This window comes from Trachemys scripta, chromosome 6 (genome assembly GCF_013100865.1).
Source record: "Trachemys scripta elegans isolate TJP31775 chromosome 6, CAS_Tse_1.0, whole genome shotgun sequence".
Classification (NCBI taxonomy): domain Eukaryota; kingdom Metazoa; phylum Chordata; order Testudines; family Emydidae; genus Trachemys; species Trachemys scripta.
This window is the reverse complement of record NC_048303.1, coordinates 115669428-115689319: the sequence shown is the minus strand read 5'-3', so window position 1 is coordinate 115689319 and position 19892 is coordinate 115669428. Positions and strand designations below refer to the sequence as shown.

At 40.6% G+C, this 19892-nt stretch overlaps 1 protein-coding gene across 2 annotated transcripts in view; it reads left to right on the top strand.

The window, feature by feature from the left end:
- Positions 1-31: 31 nt before the first annotated feature.
- Positions 32-19892, top strand: part of PTBP3 (polypyrimidine tract binding protein 3) — a 106872-nt gene continuing 87011 nt past the window's right edge. Inside the window, exons 1-2 of one of the 2 annotated variants that reach the window (XM_034773008.1) lie at positions 72-188; positions 8781-8814. In XM_034773008.1, coding sequence (XP_034628899.1) covers positions 181-188; positions 8781-8814 — 42 coding nt within the window. In that variant the 5' untranslated portion in view covers positions 72-180. Of the gene's footprint in view, positions 189-8780; positions 8815-19892 lie in introns of both variants that reach the window. The other variant, XM_034773009.1, reaches the window with a different exon arrangement.

The window sequence follows — 19892 nt, the reverse complement described above, 5'->3', positions numbered from 1 at the left end:
AGGGGGCCCCTCTCACCGCACCGCATGCGCAGAAGAGGCAGCCCCGCCTTCAGCCCTCACTCCGTCCCTCCCTGCCCCGGCTCCTCTCCCATCCTTCTCGCGTTCCCCTCCCGTGGCACCCGCCGCCGCGCCGCTCGCTCCCCCGCCCCCGGTCCCTCGCCGCTTCCTCCTGTCTGTGCCATGGATGGGTGAGTACCTGCCTGCCCCCCGGGGGCTCGGGGCGGGGGGGCGAGCCCCGCTGCTCCCCGCGCCCACCCGGTCCTGGCGGCCGCTTTCCAGCCGCGGCGCTGGGGGGATGCGGCCGGGTAGCGGCGGGCTCCCCTTGGGGCCGGAGGGGCGGGGCGGCAGGTGGGGGCCGATCCCGTGTCTGGCGTGACTCGCCTGCCCCGGGCTGGTGGGGCCCCGCCCGGTGTCTGAGGCGGGTCGGGTGGCGGGGGCTACCGGGGGGGGGGGCACCAGGCCCTCGGGCGGGGGTCCAACTTTTCTCTTTGCTGACCTCGGGTGAGCCTTAAACTTGGCGCGGGGCCGCGAGCCCGGGTGGCCGAGCCGCGAGGCCCCTGCAAGAGCCGCCGCTTGCCCCGCTGCCTCCCGCTTAGCTAACGCCGGTGCGGGGCCGTGTCACCCGGCCGCCGCGGCCCCTCCTGCCCCGGGGCGGGGGGGGGAGTTTCGGTTTGCAGCGGGAGCTGCTGCTGCTGCTGTGGTTGGCAAGGGGAAGTGCCGCGCACGGGAAGCTCGGTGGGGCTGCGGGTCCCCTCGGTCAGCAGAGGGGCGAGAAACCAGGCGAACAGGAAGGAAGCGTGCGCCGTGCTAGCGAAGCCAGCTGCTCCGGACAGGCTAAACTGGGTGCTGGCAGGGAGGGGCTGCGTGTGCGGATGGGAACACCAAGGAGTGGAGCCTCCCAGGCTGCGGGTTATTGTCGGAGCACATGATTATTTCATGGAGTATGGATCAGGCGGCGTCCCTGCCTGGCCTTAGGTTAAAGGGTTGAGTAGAGTCTGATTTTCAGGGCGATGTTTGTGATTTTGAGTTTTCTCCGTTGGAGGAGACTGCCCCTTATGTTGATGTAAACAACCGTTGGGGATGCCTAAACCTGTCAAAGCTATCGTTTTGATTTTATGTTGGTGTAGTTCCCTTGACTTGGACTAATTACTCCTGATTTGCAGTGATGAGCGGAGTGACTTTATATAATGTTGTTTTCCCCCTGTCGAATAAGATTTCATGTAGATCATACGAATGTTTTAAATGTTCCCAACAATTAACTTGGACTCTTGCTAGATATATCACAGAGATCGGCCTCTAAGTACCTTCTTGCCACTTCAGAGTAAACATAATTAAACAGACACGTGCTATCTTGAATTCACAATTCTGAATTGTAAAGTGACAATTTAATAAGATTTTTGAAGACTGTAATTCAAAGCTACAATTTAAGTCCATCCTTCATGTTAGCAATTTTTTTGTATGAAGCATGAATTTCTGGATTCTGGAATGTTGAACTACAATCACTATGTTACTGGAGCACAATAGGAGTATTGCTGTTGAAACAGAGTTCCATGTTTGAATGAAGCATAACTGGTTCACCATATTATTACAAATTGCTCTCTAACCTTATGAATCTTCGTTATATACTTTAAATACCGTTTTATAAAATAACTTTAAGGCCTTGCTTCTGCAAATACTTACGGTGTACTTTATACAGTGAGTAGTCCTTTTGATTTCAGTTGGACTACTCACATGTCTAATTAAGCACATGCATATATGTTCACAGAATTGGACTATTAATCTGTACACGATTACAACAAATTTTAAAGGGAGGCTATTAATTCAAAACCTAGTTGGTTTCAAAAATAAAATTAAAATTACTTGTGAAAATATGATTACAAACTGGAGAGAGATTTTGTATGATTACATGATTATTTTGAATTTCCATAATTATATATGTATGTTGTAACAACAGTAGGAAGAAAAATGCTGTGGAAGTCTGACTTTAAGTACATGGTGTTACTTCAAAGCCAGTCCCATTCCTCTGTCAATTTAAAATCACATCTGTTTTTTTTTTTTTTTTTTAACTTCGAGTACTTACAGGTAAGACCTAAGAATACTGAAACAAATTATGGAAATTCTATATTTGTACAGCACCTAACACAAGGAAGCCCAAATTGGTTATAGTCATCTAGTGCTACATAAATGTTAATAATAGAGTTGGCAGTCTTCCAACATAATGTTCTTTTGGAAAATGCTGATTCATGTAAAGCTACATGTTTTGCAGAAATGTGTGGGTTTTGACAACATATTGTTAAATGGAACTTTGTATAGTTAGTTTTTTCCCTATGTAGATTTTAAGGCTGCATCAGGAAGGGGAGGGGGTGAATGGAAGTAGTACTAAGTAGTAGATGTATAATATCTGAAAATACTTTTAATTCAATTTTTGACTAGATTTCAAGTTGAACAGCATCCTTTTCGGTGTATAAATAGTGAACAGTATACAAATTGTATAGATTTGAATAATTTTTAATTGTATTTGTGTAACTGTATTTGAAGCCTCTAATAAAGTGGAAAGATTTTGTTTTGCAGATGATAGTCTTTTATTACAGCCTTTAGAATAGTGTGTGACACGCAACATAGTTTCAGTAGCTAAGTACAGCTGGGCTAGTTAAAGGTGAATTCCTTTTTTTGCACATCAGTTCCTGCTTTTAACAACCTCATTTGTCTTTGGTAATAAGGGATCTTGGGGTTGTTAATAGCTGCTTTTAGATTGTCAAAACTTAGATGACTTTGTTTCCACTTTTTGGTGCCCATTTGAGACTTAAAGGAAGTTTTATATTTAGTGGGCACCTACAAGCACTCTGAAAATTGGGCCCCTTGTGAGCTTCTCAGGTTGAAACCCCCAAATTGGTAGTTACTTTTGAAAACTTAAGCCTTCAAGAAAGGGATAATAAAAACTTAAAAATTTAAACTAACTCCAATGCTAGCCTGGTTTTATTCTTAAATTCTTGAGAACTTAACAGAAAAATCTTAATATGTAAATCTTCAAAATGATTAAAATATTTTATAGCACTGTTTGTTGAGAAAGAAGTTGCATTTTATATGTTGAAGTAGTTACGCAAGCTATACATACAGGAGGAACTTCATTTTTATGGCATACTAAGGTTAATTTACACCTAAAACCAATGCTTAGTGAATGCAAGGTTATACTAAATCAGAGGATTCATGTGTTTCTCTATGAAGTTTGGAACTTGATCTTTGCAACATTGTTCTGATGTGTGACAGCCAGAAGGAGTAACAGATTCCCTCTTTCATTGTCCCAGCGGAATGTAGTGAAGGGGAAATTCCATTTTAATTACTTTAGATCCAGTGGTGAGATTAAAAGAAAAATATAAATCACTTCATCCATGATTGATTTTTTTTCTCTACCAAACATAATAGGAAAATAAGCTCAATTACTTTAGTTGCAACAATTGTTGCGACTAAAGTAACAATTGAAGTAATTGAGCTTATTTGAAAACATTGGAACAATACTGGAACAAGAAATACTGGAACAATAAAAATGAACTGGGTAAGCACAGTTATTAGGTATTCATTTACAAGATCCATCCAGCCAGTTTGTTACTGGGTTCAGTCTCTAGCTGCAACTGCTTCCAGCTGAAAAGGCTATGGAACTCTGCCAGACAGAATGTTCTAGCCTTAAAGGTGCAGTAATCTCTTGCTCACATCAGGGCCAGCTCTAGACATCAGCAAACCAAGCATGTGCTTGGGGTGGCAGAATTCCAGGGGCGGCATTCCGGGTTGTGGGTTTTTTTTTTTGTTTTTGTTTTTTGCTACTTGCTTCAGCAGTTGCGCTCTCTGAGGTTGTTTCTGTTTTTTTGCTTGGGGTGGCAGAAAACGTAGAGCCGGCCCTGCTTCATAGGCCACAACTTTTGTTTAGATTTATAATGCATTTCAGCTTTATTTAAACAGTTTTTGCACCAATTTAAGTGCATTTCTAAACCAGTGTACTTAAATAGTGAAAAAAGTGTGTAAACAAGTCCTACTACGTAAAAAGAGCACTTATCCCAAGCTCAAGATGTTCTTGACAAACTGCTAAATATTTTGAATACATAAACTTTGTTGCTTACTAACAACACACCAGCAACAACATGCATACGACAAAAAATTAATAAACCACCACCAGTATTTCCTCAGCCATCTTCCAGCTCCTGATGGGCCACGCAACATTCCCTAAAGGTTAACAAACTCTGGCTGTTAGGGTCCATCCCATGCAGGTTCATAACACATTGCTCTGCCAACAGTCTCCCTTGATCTCTTACACAGTTTGAGCTGTAGCTCAGGCACCTCCAGTGATCGCAAATGAAGATAACCATATAAAATAATGTAGTGGTCTTTTGTGTGTTTATTTTTTAACCAGATTCTCCTTTTTAAAGTAAATCTATGCCATAATTACATCAGGATATGATAGAGTTGGATTTAATTGTGTAACAAAAATATAGCTAGAGCACAGTACTTGTAATTCTCTTACAGTGTACGCTGGATGATTCAACAATTGCACAACATCTGTATCCTTGATTTCGTTTTGTCTATGTGACTGAAGTGAAACATTAATAATTTTTTCTCAGTAAATTCATAAGAGATCAGGCATTTGAACACAGTTGTTGGGGCATGATTGATTGAGTGTGCTGGAATTTAAAACTTTGCAGGGATAGCGTGTTAATTGCAGGTGATCAGTCTTATAGAGCCTTCAGCTTGTACTGAGAAGGAAAGAAGCTAATAGTTTAACTCCTGAGTATTTGAAAAATATAGCTCAGGAAATTGATTCTGTACAACATAATGTTCATAATGGTCTCTTTCAATCTCAAAAGGTGTGGTTATAGATGCAGAAGTGTCCCTCAATACTCTTTCCCACGCTATGAAAGGTCCCCTCTGACATATATCACAGCTAAATGTTTTTAGAGCATGGGTCATTGAGAACTAATAAAACGTTGTTTAAATGTTCATTATTCTGTTTTGGGTGCTCTTGTGTTCCACAAGCGTAATTTTTCACAACACCTGAAAATTTTTGTTTTGTTTTTAAAATCCTGAACATGTGAAAATGAGTGTGCGTTTTAATGAGCATGCAAATAAAATCATTTTCAACACAAGTGGTATAGTAGCCAGGACATCAGGATGAAGGGAAAAAGAACCATTTCCTTGGTTACTACTGTTAATCCAGTTTTCCCCAAACTTCCATCCCAAAAGCTGGTGGACTGAACACTCATCCATAAGTCAATGGTGTAACCGTTGATCTATCTGACTGCTCTGAGATGAGTTTTCTTAGTCATAGCACTTCATGTCACGTCAACTTTCTGCCATGCTTATTCATTCAAAGCCATGATGCATACACAATGGAATTTAGACTGGTTAGGGAGGACAACTGGATCAAAAGAACACAGCTTTAGTGTGTTTAAAAAAAAAAAGTGTTCATACAATTGCCCAAGTCTATGGTATCATCAATAATACTACTAAGACCCCACAATTTAACCAAAGCATTACTAACTTTTTATATGTGCAGTGTACATAGTCACAAGAGTGGTGATCCAAAACTAGTATAACATTCAGATAGGAGCGGCAAAGTTGTTGGATTTTCTGGTCTATTCCCAAAGCAGGATTCTTTCTAAGGGATCATTGATTGGTAACCCCTTCATTGTCTTTAGATGGTAAATGTGCATATCGTTGGTGGTCAGTTGCAGGATGGTCTTGTGAGGAACATGAAATACAGCTCTTCCCCTTAGGCTGTAGGAGAGAGCTATACAGAACTGATCTTCTGCTTCTCATAAGGATCTGGGGCAGAGTTTCCTTATAAACCCTCGTTTGAATATCTTAACACCCAGGATGTGGGAGAACCTGGTTCAATTCACTCTTCTCCTTGATATTTGGATATATGTATTTGTTACCTCAGGTGTGTCTGCCCTACCCATGGAACTAAAGAGTCAGTCTCTTTCTCTGGCACAATTTAATAATATAATAATTTATACAAACTGGAACAGCTTCAACAAGAGAGATTGAGACCCACATTAGAATATCCCACAGGCAAGTGATATTATATCCTCTCAGCTGCAGGTTGAATGTGCTAGGGTACTGTGGATCCCCATATGACACATCAGCCGGTGTGCTAATGGTCCAATTCTTACATCAGTGTAAAAATTAAGATTTAAATAGTTTGAAGTCAATAGCTTTACTCCAATTTTAGTCTTATAATTGCAGACAGCATTTAGATGAGAATCTGGCATGGATCTGTAGAATCCTTCCCTTGGTCAGTTGCCTACTTCATTCACTGCAGAGTGGGGTATATGTTTACCAGTGAGGTTGGGGACCTGTGGAAGGACTAGATGATAATTATGTGATTAGACTGTTCTCAATGTATATTCACTAAGAAGGAAAGTTTTGGTTTCTTGGGTATGTTAAGGTTGCAAAGTAAAGCATTCAAACTCTTTTTTGCAACTGCCTCTTTACAAATTTCTATTTTTTACAGAATTTTTTAAATGTAGAACTAGTAGCAAGACCACTTTATAATGCTATGTCATACACACAATATACACTTATGGCAAGGGTTTCTGCAGAAATTGGTATGTTTCAATATGCATCTTAAATACAGAAGTGGGCATGATGTATTTAATACCCACATGGATAAAAAGGTTAGAAAGTTTTTAGTTTGATCCAAAGTTCCATGTGCATACATATGCACTAGATCCCTTTTTTCTTTTAGAAAATTGACTTTTTAATATTAGCTTATATATATTAAAACATTATTTTAATAACTCTGTTTAGGTTAAAACTACCTTATTAAAATACTAGATAGTCTTTATCTCCATACAGTTACCAAAACTTAAACTTTCTACGCAGCCTTTTAGAACATTAGTGCCTTTTGGGGAGGAGTGGGGTGAGCATGTTTTAAAAACAAACAAAAAAGGAAAATACAGTTTGGAAAAAAGCTGGACTACAGAATCTGCAGACTGAAAGCATTCATTTAAATAAAATAGTAAGATTCTAGGCTTTATGGTTGTGAGGAAAACTTCTCAAATATAAACAGAGTGTATTGATTCACTATTGTCTTCTTGAGACTCCAATTTGCTTGAAACAATGAATTGGAGAGGTGGTGACTCCTTTGCCCTCTATTCATTTCATTGGGGTGTTGAGAACTCTAAAGCTTAGAGATGGTACTAATACCAATATTAAGGCCTGATCTACACCTAAAACTTAGCTTGACCTACTTACATAGCTCAGGGTGTAAAAAATTTACCGCCCTGTGTGATGTACAGTAGATTAGGCATGGCTAGGTCAACGGAAATATTATTCTATTGACCTAGTTACAGCCTCTCAGAGAGGTGGGTTACCTACATTGATGGGAAGAATCCCTTCCGTCAATGGAGGAAGCATCTAAACTACAGTGTTACAGTAGGAAAGCTGCAGTGGTGTTGCTGAGCTGCTGTACTGTAGACATATCCATACGTATTTTATTGCTGTTCATTTAAATGGATAGAATGGGGGTAGAGTATGGAAGTGTTTCTCACTGGGAATGGGAATTGGAAGTTGCTGCATGGAAGGAAATGAAGGGGAAGGAATAGAGGGAAAGTCAGGGAAGTGGTTGAAAAATGGAGAAAGGAGAATAGAAAGGGAAGATAGGGCAAGAGTTGAGGTGTTATAAATGTAAGCATATTTTCGCCACTGAGTGAAGCTAGATAACATGAAGAAATAGTGACTGAACTTTTATCTAATATATAAAGGTCTCATATTCTACCATCTATCTTTATGCAAATTTTTCATTCACATCAGTGGGACTGAAAGTAGCATATACTCCTAAATTTATACCCCAGTCCAAAGTGTTGTGAACTCTCATGATTTTATTGCCACTCTTGCAATATTTGGTATCTTCTTAAAAGCCTCAGGTCCTGGAGTCGTGGTTAGGTGAAAATCTCAGCTTTCGTTTATAGAAGTTCATTCCTGGCCCTCGTGGTTGCAGAGAAAAACTTATAAATGTAAACCCTAAAGACTCAAAATCAGAAGGCAAATACCCCCTCCCCATTTTTTTATAATCTTCATGATTTAGCAGGCCTGATTTAACATTTTTGGCCACTTGGGGTTGGCAATGATGAAACCATAGTTAAAAAGTTGAATTCTTTCTACAGAATGAGTTTGATACCCCTAGCCTAGCATTGGTGAAGCAGTTAAGGGTATGAAAGGACAGATTTAATTGAGATGCTTTTGATAGTTTGACATACTTTCATGACATTTTCCTGGATGTGTGGGAGGAAATGATTTTTTAAAATGTAACTTTCTAATTTCTGTAAAATCCATACACACAAGCTCAGTTTTGAAGAACTGTGGAAATTTGGGCTACAAAAATAGACTTGGTATATACCTGTAGTTCCAAGGGCAAGGGAGAAATAAATGTTACTGTCCAGTGTTCCTTTTACTTTTCTGTGTGTGTGTGTGTGAGAGAGAATTATGTCAAAATGGAAAAGTATATAATTGTATATGCCCTTTTTACAGTGACTGAGTGGAATTGCTATCACTTGTTGCTCCCACCAGCTAAAACTTTGCTTTATTTCATACTGTGCATTACTAGATTATCCAGTTTCCTTTGCAAAAAACAAAATAAAACAAAAAAAAAATCCACAACTCATCACATTCTTTCCTTTATAATTTATAACAATGTTTTTCTTTCTTTCTTTAACCTTATTTATCACTGCCTTTGCAATAACTTGCTCTCTAACTTTTTCCATTTTCTCTCTTCATTTTTTTTCATACAGTGTTGTTACAGATCTTATAGCAGTCGGTTTAAAGGTAGGAATCTTTTTCTGTCCTTTCATATGCACTTGTTACCTCTTTATTTATAGCACTTTTATTTCTTGTTGATACCATATTGATGTTCATATCAATCATGTATTGTTGTGCTATTTATGTCTTAGCAATGGTCCTGTACCTTTATTTCAGCCTTCAATTTTTTTTTTAAAAACTGTGTGTTCAGCAGTCAGTCTCCTGTCCTTTACAAGTCCATATGAGGTTTTTTTTTTCTGACCAAACTTTAAAAAGTTTATTTACTGGAAATTGAATTTAGTGTTACAAATAGTTATTGTTTATGAAGAGCAGTAATAGCTTGTACTCTGCACTCGGGACCAGGGACATAGAAATGCCAATGTAACAAAATATAACTGGGACAGGGACATTTGGTGTCAATTGTTTTGCTTCTGTTTAAGGCCCATTACATATGTTTTCTATCTGAGAATCTAGTTCTCAAGCCCACTTTACATTCAGATTTTGTGCATGTTGTAGTAAGAAACTGGAGTCTTACAATTGTATTTAAAAATTACTTATTTTTATTGTGGTAGTACCTAGAGAGGTCTCAGTCTTTGTGCTAGGCACTATACATCTGATAGACTTGCCGGTAAATATTTATCGTTGTTGGCTTGTTATACATTTATCCAGATTCATATTAGGGCTGTTGATTAATTGCCGTTAACTCATGTGATTAACTCAAAAAAATTAATCGAGATTAATCACACTGTTAAAAAATAGATACCAATTGAAATTTATTAAATATTTTTGGATATTTTTCTACATTTTCAAATATATTTCTACTACAACACAGAATACAAAGTATACAGTGCTCACTTTATAATATTTTTGTTTACCAATATTTGCACTGTAAAAAGGTAAAAGAAATAGTATTTTTTAGTTCACCTCATACATGTACTGTAGTGCAGTCTCTTTATCATGAAAGTGTAACTTACAAATGTAGATTTTTGTTGCATAACTGCACTCAAAAGCAAAACAGTGTAAAACCTTAGAGCCTACAAGTCAACTCAGTCTTACTTCTTGTTCAGCTAATTGCTAAGACAAGCAAGTTTGTTTACATTTATGGAAGATACTGCTGCCTGCTTCTTATTTACAATGTCACCTGAAAGTAAGAACAGGTGTTCACATGGCACTTTTGTAGTCGGCGTTGCAAGGTATTTACATGCCAGATATGCTAAACATTGTATGGCCCTTCGTGCTTCGGCGAACCATTCCAGAGGACATGCTTCCATGCTGATGATGATCGTTTGCTTTAAAAAAAAAAAAAAAAAAGCATGAATTAAATTTGACTAAACTCTTTGGGGCAGAATTGCACGTCTGTATTACCTGCGTTCTGCCATATATTTCATGTTATAGCAATCTCGGATGATGACCCAGCACATGTTCATTTTAAGAACACTTTTTCACAGCAGATTTGACAAAATGCAAAGAAGGTACCAATGTGAGATTTCTAAAAATAGCTACAGCACTTGCCCCAAGGTTTAAGAATCTGAAGTGCCTTCCAAAATCTGAGAGGGATGGAGGTGTGGAGCATGCTTTCAGAAGTCTTAAAAGAGCAACACTCAGATGTGGAAACTACAGAACCCGAACCACCAAAAAAGGAAAATCAACCTTTTACTGGTGGCATCTGACTTAGATGATGAATATGAGCATATGTTGGTCCATTCTGCTTTGGATTGTTATCAAGCAAAATCCATCATCAGCATGGATGCATGTCCCCTGGAATGGTGGTTGAAGCATGAAGGGACATTTGAATCTTCAGCGCATCTGGCAAGAAAATATCTTGCAACGCCAGCTACAACAGTGCATTGCGAGCTCCTGTTGGCACTTTCAGGTGACATTGTAAACAAGAGCGGGCAGAATTATCTCCTGTAAATTTTAACCAAATTTGTTTGTTTGAACGATTGGCTGAACTAGGATTGAGTGAACGTGTAGGCTCTAAAGTTTTACATTATTTTATATTTGAATGCAGTTTTTTTGTACATAATTCTACATTTGCAAGTTCAGCTTACAAGTACTGTAGTGCAATCTCTATCATGAATTAGGTGAAATGAAAAATACTATTTCTTGTCATTTTTTACAGTGCAAATATTTGTAATAAAAATATATAGTGAGTATTGTACACTTTGTATCCTGTGTTGTAATTGAAATCAATATATTTGAAAATGTAGAAAAGTCACAAATATTTAAATGGTATTCTATTGTTTAACAGCGTGATTAATCGTGATACTTTTTTTAATCTCTTGACAGCCCTAATTCATAGGTAGACAGATTTGTGATTAAAATTAAGACTGCCTCACAGACTCTAAACATTTAGAGACATGTTTGTGTATGCAGGACTTGACATTTTGGCATGTAAGTCTTTTTAGGGTTAGGCACAATGATTTTCAAAGATCCAAGATTGTGCTGGATCCTTCTTCCTTTCCTCAGTCTGTTTCGGCACTGTTGGCACAGATACTCTTATCTGAGAGGCTTTGACTGCTCAGGTTTCTTTATTAGAAGGATCTCCTTTGTTTTCCTTCCCTGACTTTCCTTGGTGTAGTAGATTCCTCTGCTTGCCCCATCAACACAACTGGTGCCATTAACACTCTGTGGCCATTGTGGCTCTATCGATACACTCTTTTTAGTCATACCAGCACTGCCAGCTCTGCTGATGCACTCACGGATTATGTTGGAATTCACCCGAGGCTGGCACTTTTCACGTGCTCTGCAGCTATCCCGACTCTTCCAGCACCAACAATGTACATGGCATTGACGTTCCTCTTCACGTCTCTTCCACTTTGCTAGACAAAGTGGTAACTCTAGAGTAGGCTGCCTCTCGGAGGACTCCAGAGTTTTTTTCAGATCCTAATGAAGATGGTGGTTATCTTTTTTAGGTGTCCAGGTGGAGATTATGCAAGAGAACCTGCATGCTTTCCTGGATGCCTTTACAGATACCTGTTCCAGGAATGGTTTGCCCTTCCTATCAGCGAAGCTTTACTAGACCCTGTGAAGGCACTGGCAGACTTTGGCCTCTCTACCTCCTCTGGCTAGGGTAGACAGAAGATACCAAGTCCCTCAACAAGACTTCGGTTATTTCTTTGCTTTCCCAGTTTCTGATTCCTTGGTGGTTGCAACCACTAACAAATGATTTTGCCAATCCCAATCTAAGACTATGTAATTAAAGAGACTTTATCTGTATGGGTGTAAGGCTTATTCCACTGCCACACTTAAAATGAGTTGCCAATTATCAGGTTCTATTATCTAAATATAATTGTTAACTTCTTGGCCAGCTACAAGGTGGCGTTTTTGGTGGCAATTACTTATGCAAGGAGGGTTTCAGAACTTCAGGCTCTTCTAGCCAACCCTCCTTCTGTGGCCTTTCATAAAGACAAGGTGTTCCCTAGGCCAGTGGCTCTCAACCTTTCCAGACTGTGTCCCTTTCAGGAGTCTGATTTGTCTTGCATACTCCAAGTTTCTTCTCACTTAAAAACTGCTTGCTTACAAAATCAGACCTAAAAATACAATAGTGTAACAGTACACTATTACTGGAAAAATTGCTTACTTTCTCATTTTTACCATATAATTATAAAATAAAAACAATTCAGTGAATAGTATATAGAGCAGTATTAATAAGTCATCGTGTGGCATTTTAATTTGTACTGTCTTCACTAGTGCTTCTTATGTAGCCTGTTGTAAAACTAAGCAAATATCTAGATGAGTTGATGTACCACTTGGAAGACCTCTGGGTATGCGTACCTCTGGTTGAGAAGCACTGCCCTAGGCAACATCCTAAGTTTATGCCTAAGGTAGTGTCAGCCTTTCTTCTAAACCAGTGTTTCCCAAACTTGGGATGCCGTTTGTGTACCTGCCACGTCCGCAGGTCCAGCCAATTGCGGCTCCCACTGGCCGCGGTTTGCTGCTCCAGGCCAATGGGGGCTGCGGGAAGCGGCGTGGGCAGAGGGATGTGCTGGCCGCCTTTCCCACAGCTCTAACTGGCCTGGAGCGGCGAACTGCGGCCAGTGGGAGCTGCGATCGGCCGGACTTGCGCACGCGGCAGGTAAACAAACCGGCCCTGCCTGCCGGGGGCTTTCCCTACACAAGTGGCGTCCCAAGTTTGGGAAACACTGTTCTAAACCATTAACTTTCTGATATTTTCTCCAAAGCCCCATTTGTGTAAGGCTAAGGAACCACCTCCATATCTTGGATGTTCGTAGAGCCCTGGTGGTTTACTTGGACCATACAAGACCCTTTAGATCTTTTCCCAGACCTTGTGGCTTATGCTGAAAGAGCTAAGGGTCGACCAGTGTCATCTCAGCAAATCTCACTGGGCTTCTGACTCTGTCAAATTCTGTCATGAGCTTTCTGAAGTGTCTTCTCCATCAAGAAAAACCACTCACTCTACTAGAACGTAGTGCACCACTTCAGCTTTCCTGAGCAATGTCCCAAGAGTGGATATATGCAAGGAAGCAACAGAGTCACCTGTGTGTACCTTCTCTACTCATTATACCATCACTCAGTCCTCTCTTGATGATGCCAGTTTTGGCAAATCTGTTTTGCCGTTTCTCCTCAGATGATCCAAAGTCCCTCCATCTGTGAATGAACTGCTGATGTCACCTACAGTGGAGTGTGTGTGTGTGTGTGTGTGTACAATCTACCTTCAGTGAACATGGAGAACAGTTGATCTCCATCCTCTTTATAACAGCCCTTAACATATTGAAGACTTGCATCCCAACGCAGTCGTCTTTTCTCAATACTAAACGTGCCCAATTTTTTAATCTTTCCTCATAGGTCAGGCTTTCTAAACCTTTTATCATTCTTGTTGTTGCTCTCCTCTGGAATCTCTTCAATTTATCCACATCTTAACGTGTGGTGGCCAAAACCAGTTGAAGCCTCACCACTGCTGAGTAGAGTGGGACAATTACATCCCATATTTTACATATGGTAATCCTGTTAATAGAACCCAGAATATTAGCCTTTTTTACAGTTGCATCACATGGTTGACTCATCGTCAATTGTGATCCACTATAACCCCCAGATCCTTTTCAGCAGTGCTGCCTGGCTTGTCCAGTTCTGCCCTCACTTCCACCTGTGCTACTTCAGTGAGGCAAACTTTGCTTCAAGCCATTGTAAATTTCAGCTGTTACCCTTTTTGATGCTGCATGTTATAGCTCTTCTCCCCCCCCCCCCCAAGTATATAATTCAAAACTGGTGTTTTTGGTTTGATTCATTTGGAAGCTAAAAAATACATTCAGGATTTATGTTCAATGATTTAACCAGTGTAAAAATAATTTAGTTTCAAAAGTGCTTTGTAGTCACGTAATAGGATTCCTGTCTAGTATTTTGCCTGGAAGGAGAATGTGTGGAAAAAGAAAGTTTAGTTCACTTTAACTGCAGGGAGTTATGGACCTTCATTTATTTGTAATTACGATCTGTGAATGATATTCCAAGACCTAATGAAGGCATGCAGCCTGAAAAAGGCTGCTGGATGAGCAAACCACTGAGCCTCACCACTAGAGCTCAGGTCTACTTACAAACCCAACTCCTTCAATTTACAGGAAAGAGTATTACTCAGCATTACACCTGCAGGTTCATGAGGCCAAACAGCCACTGTCCAATAAATAACGGCTATCATGGTAGTGAAATAAGAAAAGGTCTGCTTCTTTGCCTTTGACTTTTTTCTGTTGGTGGCATCTCACCATCTGCCAACCAGTAAGTTATGACACAGACTTTGTTCAAGTTCCATTTTTTCTAGCTATGCAGATTTCTCTTGCTTTGTTCAGATTAGCTGCTCAGAATATTTTCTATTTTTGTATTGTTTGATATTGGCTTCCTATTTTCAAGTAGAAGTAGTTTGAATAACTTGTCAAGATTGGTAAAACATTACATAGTTCATTTAATAATCTATTCATGAATCACCGTAGGATTGTGGACTTAATATTTAAGAAGCTGGAGTTACAATGATCATTCTCTTAAAGGCTCAAATGATGCCTCTCTCTTAAAAATGTATTGTTGGTAATCATTTTGAATATAAAGAATTAAAGATCCAGGCCCTGATGGCTACTTTTCTCCTAAGCCACATTTCCTTCCATGGGAAGCTAGGTTGTGTGGATTGAGGACTCCTAATTACTGTTTCTAGACTGTAGTTTATTTAAAAAAAAAAAAAAAGTTCAGATACATTCTGCTCATCTTGTGTCAGTGGATACAACCTTATATACAAACATTTTATGACCTTGTGGGTGTCTCTCTTATCTCATAGTCTTGAAACATGTTCCACCAGGCCAAAAGCAATGTTTGAGGAATGTGTCTATCTCAGAGGTATGCAAGGTTGTTACTTGGAGTCAGTCTAGAGAATAATGCTGCATAAATGCTCAGACTTGGCAGCTAGATATACATCCAATTTGGGAGAATAGTCCATCAATAGTCCATCCATTTTCAACTAGCTCTTTACAGGCCCACGTTATTGGAGTTAATCTCCCCAAAGTAGGAAGCCTCGTTGACATCTCCAAAGAACTAGATATGGAAAATAACTTTAGTACTCCCTCCATTTTATTTTTGCCTCTGTAGTAGTTAGTGGGAGACTTTTACTGAAAAGAATGTGGGGCTGTTTTCTCAAATAAAATTTTTCTTTCAATTTTTGTTCCAGTTTTGGTCCGATCAGTCTTAGAGAAACTATTTAATTTCCTTACTACATTAAAGAAACAACTGCAGAATCCAGGCCTTTCTGCTTTTGTTTTTTCCCAGTATGCTAACCTTGGAGTATGTTGCAAAAGGTCTTGGGGGAAGAAGAGAGGAAAACATGACTTTTTTTTTTTAAACAGATGACACCTTTTTTGTGTTTTTGTTTAATATGTAGATAGTCCTTGTATCATATACAGCAGGGTAATGAATTTATGTGAATTTACTAGGAAAAAAGCCAGCATTGGAGACTGGCAAACAATGGGAAACTTGCAGAATATCCAGAAAAGCTATTTAGTTTGAGAGAGAGGAAATAACTGCTGAAATGTAGGTTTCCATGGTTTTTGCATTTATTTGGCTGTCTTTGGTTCCAGTGAGTTTTTGATTCACCATAATAAAATATAGGAAATATCTAGTTTTTTTTTCTCTTTAAAATTGTATAATACTTCCATCAGTCTGGCAAAACTGTCAAGAGAGCTTATCAGCATGGGGAGAAATCTAATTCACCTTTACTTGCATATGAGAATGACAATCCCTACTCTATAAAATCATGCACATATTAAGTGTGCAAACATTCACCTGGACACGCACTATGTGTCTTTCTTATCCTCTTCACTCTGATCGTCAGTGACACTCTGACAAGCCCCATTTGTTGACACAGATACCCCCTCCACTTACTCACCTTTCATGTCTGAGACATCAGTTAACTTCCCTTTTCCACCAAATCCAGTACATCTCAGCAGAAGCACGTCAAAACCACAGTCACTCATCATCTGTTCCCCTGTTGCCAGGTGCCTGACCTAGCTTCTTGAATGCTCACACTCTGCACTCTCCTGAGGGTTCTGCCTTATTCCCTGCATGTTTATGGAGAAGTACATTAGAGCTTTTGGGCTCTTTGATCTTTCCCTGGATGGGGAAATAAGGAACTAAGGCTATAGCTACACTAGAGAACTTACAGCTGCACTGCTGTAAGCTCTTTAGTGTAGCCACTCTAAGCCGACAGGAGAGAACTCTCCCATCGACTTAATTAATCCACCCCCAACGGTTGGCGGTAGTCATGCTGACAGGAGAAGCTCTCCTGCCGACATAGTGCTGTCCACACTGGCCCTTAGGTCGGTGTCACTTATGTCGCTCGGGGGTGGTTTATTCATACCCTATATAAGTTAGATCAGTAGAAGTGGTAGTGTAGACCTAGCCAGAGTCTTAAGTCTGCCTCCAGATATAGGGAATTAGAAACTAGGGTCAGTTGTGAGATAAATGCTGCAAGGCAGCAGAATGGGGGAGTCCCTTAGATTTATTAATCTCAGCTTGCAGAAAGGTGAGGCTAGAACAGCCCTGGCCTAGGAGAGGGGAAGTATGAAGGAACTAGGATCCTGGGGAATCTAGGAGTGCAGGGAAAGGCTCATTACAGCTGTTCATCCATGTGCTCTGCTGTTCAGCTGGGAAGTCTACAGTCCAAGCAGTGCAATAGCAGAAGCTGTTCTCTTATTAACTTAGAAAACAATCAGCAGTTCCCACTGCCTGGCAGATGCAGCATCAGTTATACCCGGTACACACTTTTTTAAGGTTTTTGCAACCATGAGGGCTTGAGACTTGACTGTTTCTGTAAGTGAAATTTGAGATTCTATACGAGCTGATGGTGATGATCCAACTTGTATTGGACAACACGCTCTTTGCCATGGATGAGCGTGAATTTTTTTTAATGGCTGGTTTGTAGCTAATTAGCAGTAGAATTCTGGACAGCTCGTTGTATAGACTAACATTTTGAATGGCTTTTCCTGTCACAGTAGAAATTTTCTGTTCCTTTCCAGAAATGTTGTTAAATCTTAAGTGTGTGTAGCAAGTCTATTTGGAATGTCAAATATTACAAAAGAAAAGTGACGCAGGTCAGCATGTTCCACACAGTTCAGAAATCGCCGTCTTTTTTTTTTTTAAAACCCGATCAAATTTGTTTAATATGTTTCTCAGCAGTAGAGCAGAATAGTAGTTTATAAGTTAGGGCTTGTAATAGGGAGTATCAGTTTGCCATCTATTGAACTATGACATGTCCATGCAGCCCTCTATCAGTGATGCAGCCACCTAGCATTCTGATAAATGCAATTAATACTTCTAGTTAATTGAGTTCACTTTATTATTCTTACTGTCATTGCAGAATTAGAGAAACTATTTTCCTTACTCAGCTGAAAAGCTAAAATTCTGAGATTTGGTGACTTCAGAAGCAAAAGTTTTATTTAAAAGTAATTTGTAAGAATCTATTAAATTGTATAAAAGTTTGTGGGGAGTAGGTTCATATTTGAGCTTGATCTATATTATAATGTATCAACGTCATCTTAAATTGTATTGAAACTTTGTCAGAAGCATAGTACATAGTGGTATATGTAAGGATCTATGAGAGTGCTGAGAACCAGCATTCTGTTCACTGTAAGTCCAGGTAATTTCTGGAGAAGGACCTGATTGAGGGAAGATGAGGCTAATTACTAGATCAGTGTGAGCTGGGCGAGCTAATGAGCTAGTTAACCCATTAACTGCAAAAAGTAGAAAAGTGCAGAGTAAAGAAATGCATAAGGGGCAGTGAGAGAGAGTGGGAGTGGCTAGACAGGATAAAGGAGTGGTTTTCAAACTTTTTTTCTGGCGACCCAGTTGAAGAAAATTATTAATGCATGTGACCCAGTGGAGCTGGAGATGAGGGGCTCTGAGCTGGAGTAGAGGGTTGGGGTGAGGGCTTCAGGGTGGGGCCAGGAATGGGGGGGTTCTGGGCTGGGACAGGGTGGGGTGCAGGAGGGGGTCAGGGCTCTGGGCTGGGGGTGCGGGCTCTGGGGTGGGGCCAGGGATGAGCGGTTTGGGGTGTAGGAAGGTGCTCTGGATTCGGGGGGAGCTCAGGGCTGGGGCAGGGGATTGGGGCATAGGCTTACCTCAGGTGGCTCCTGGTCAGCAGTGCAGCAGGAGTGCTAAGGCAGGCTTCCTGCCTGTCCTGGCACCACAGACTGCACTGCGGCCAACAGTAGGCCCAACTCCTAGGCGGAAGCGCGCAAGTGGCTCTGCACAGCTCTTGCTTGGAGGCACCGCCTCTTTCCACACCCTTCCCCAGCTCCCATTGGTTGGTTCCTGGACAATGGGAGTGTGGAGCCAGTGGGCTGGGGCAGCACGCGGAGCCCTGTGGCCCCCCCCACCTGGGAGCTGGACCTGCTGCTGGCCGCTTCCAGGGCACAGCGCGGTGTCAGAACAAGTAGGGACTAGCCTGCCTTAGCCAGGCAGCACCACTGACGGGACATTTAACGGCCTGGTCGGCGGTGCTGACCAGAGCTGCCACGACCCAGTGCCTTACATTCCACAATCCAGTACTGGGTCGCAACCCACAGTTTGAAAACCACTGGGATAAAGGGAGATCTGTATGGAGAGGTCTCTTCCCTCTGGCAAAAGGGGATGATGTTTGTATATCACTGTAAATGGAGTTGCTACACAGGACTGGAAGAGGGTGATGGTTGAGATAACACAAGTAAACTACACATAGGTCACAAATTAACTAGGTGTCTGTGTCTACAAACTGGTCTTGTTAGAGCCATTTGTACAAGATGACAGGAGGAGAGGGCTGCACTTTGTCACAGGATTATTTGGTACATTGCAAAGATGTTAAAGTAAAACTTTAACTTCTTTGAGTTAGAAATTGTGTCCCTATTAACCTTTTCAGTATAATCAATTTGTCACTGATTTTTTCCCAGGTAAAAAAAATCACTTGTAAATAAATGCACGTTTATAGTGCAAATGACATCAACTGTTCAAACTAGTTTTAATTTTTTTCCCCTCCAAATTTCTTTCCTTGGTTTGGTTTGTAAAAGAAATGTTGATTGCTATATTTAAACAGCATGTTTTTTACCTGTTGCAACTTAATACATTTCATCCATGAGCAAAAGTCACTGTGCAACTTGTTGAACACTTGTCTCACTTGTGTGGTTTATAATACTAATTTTAAAATTAACATTATTAAACAAGTGGGTGGCTATAGAACTATTAATGCCATTGCAGCTGGAAAATTTGAACAAAATAGAGCCTTTTCGGTAAAGAATTTAAAAATGAATTTGCTTAAATTAAAACATAGAAAATAAAGCAAAAACACTATCATGTGCTTCCCCTAGTTCAGGGCTTCTCAACCTTTTTCTTGCTGAGGCCTACCCCAATATGCTATAAAATCTCCACGGCCCACCTGTGCCACAGCAACTGGTTTTCTGCATATAAAAGCCAGGGCCGGCGTTAAGGGATAGCAAGCAGGGCAATTGCCTGGGGCCCCATGCCACAGGTGCCCCCACAAAGCTATATTGCTCAGGCTTTAGCTTCAGCCCTGTGTGGCAGGGCTTGGGGCCTAGGACACCAGCCCCATGTGATGGGTCTTTGGCTTTCTGCCCTGAGTGAGT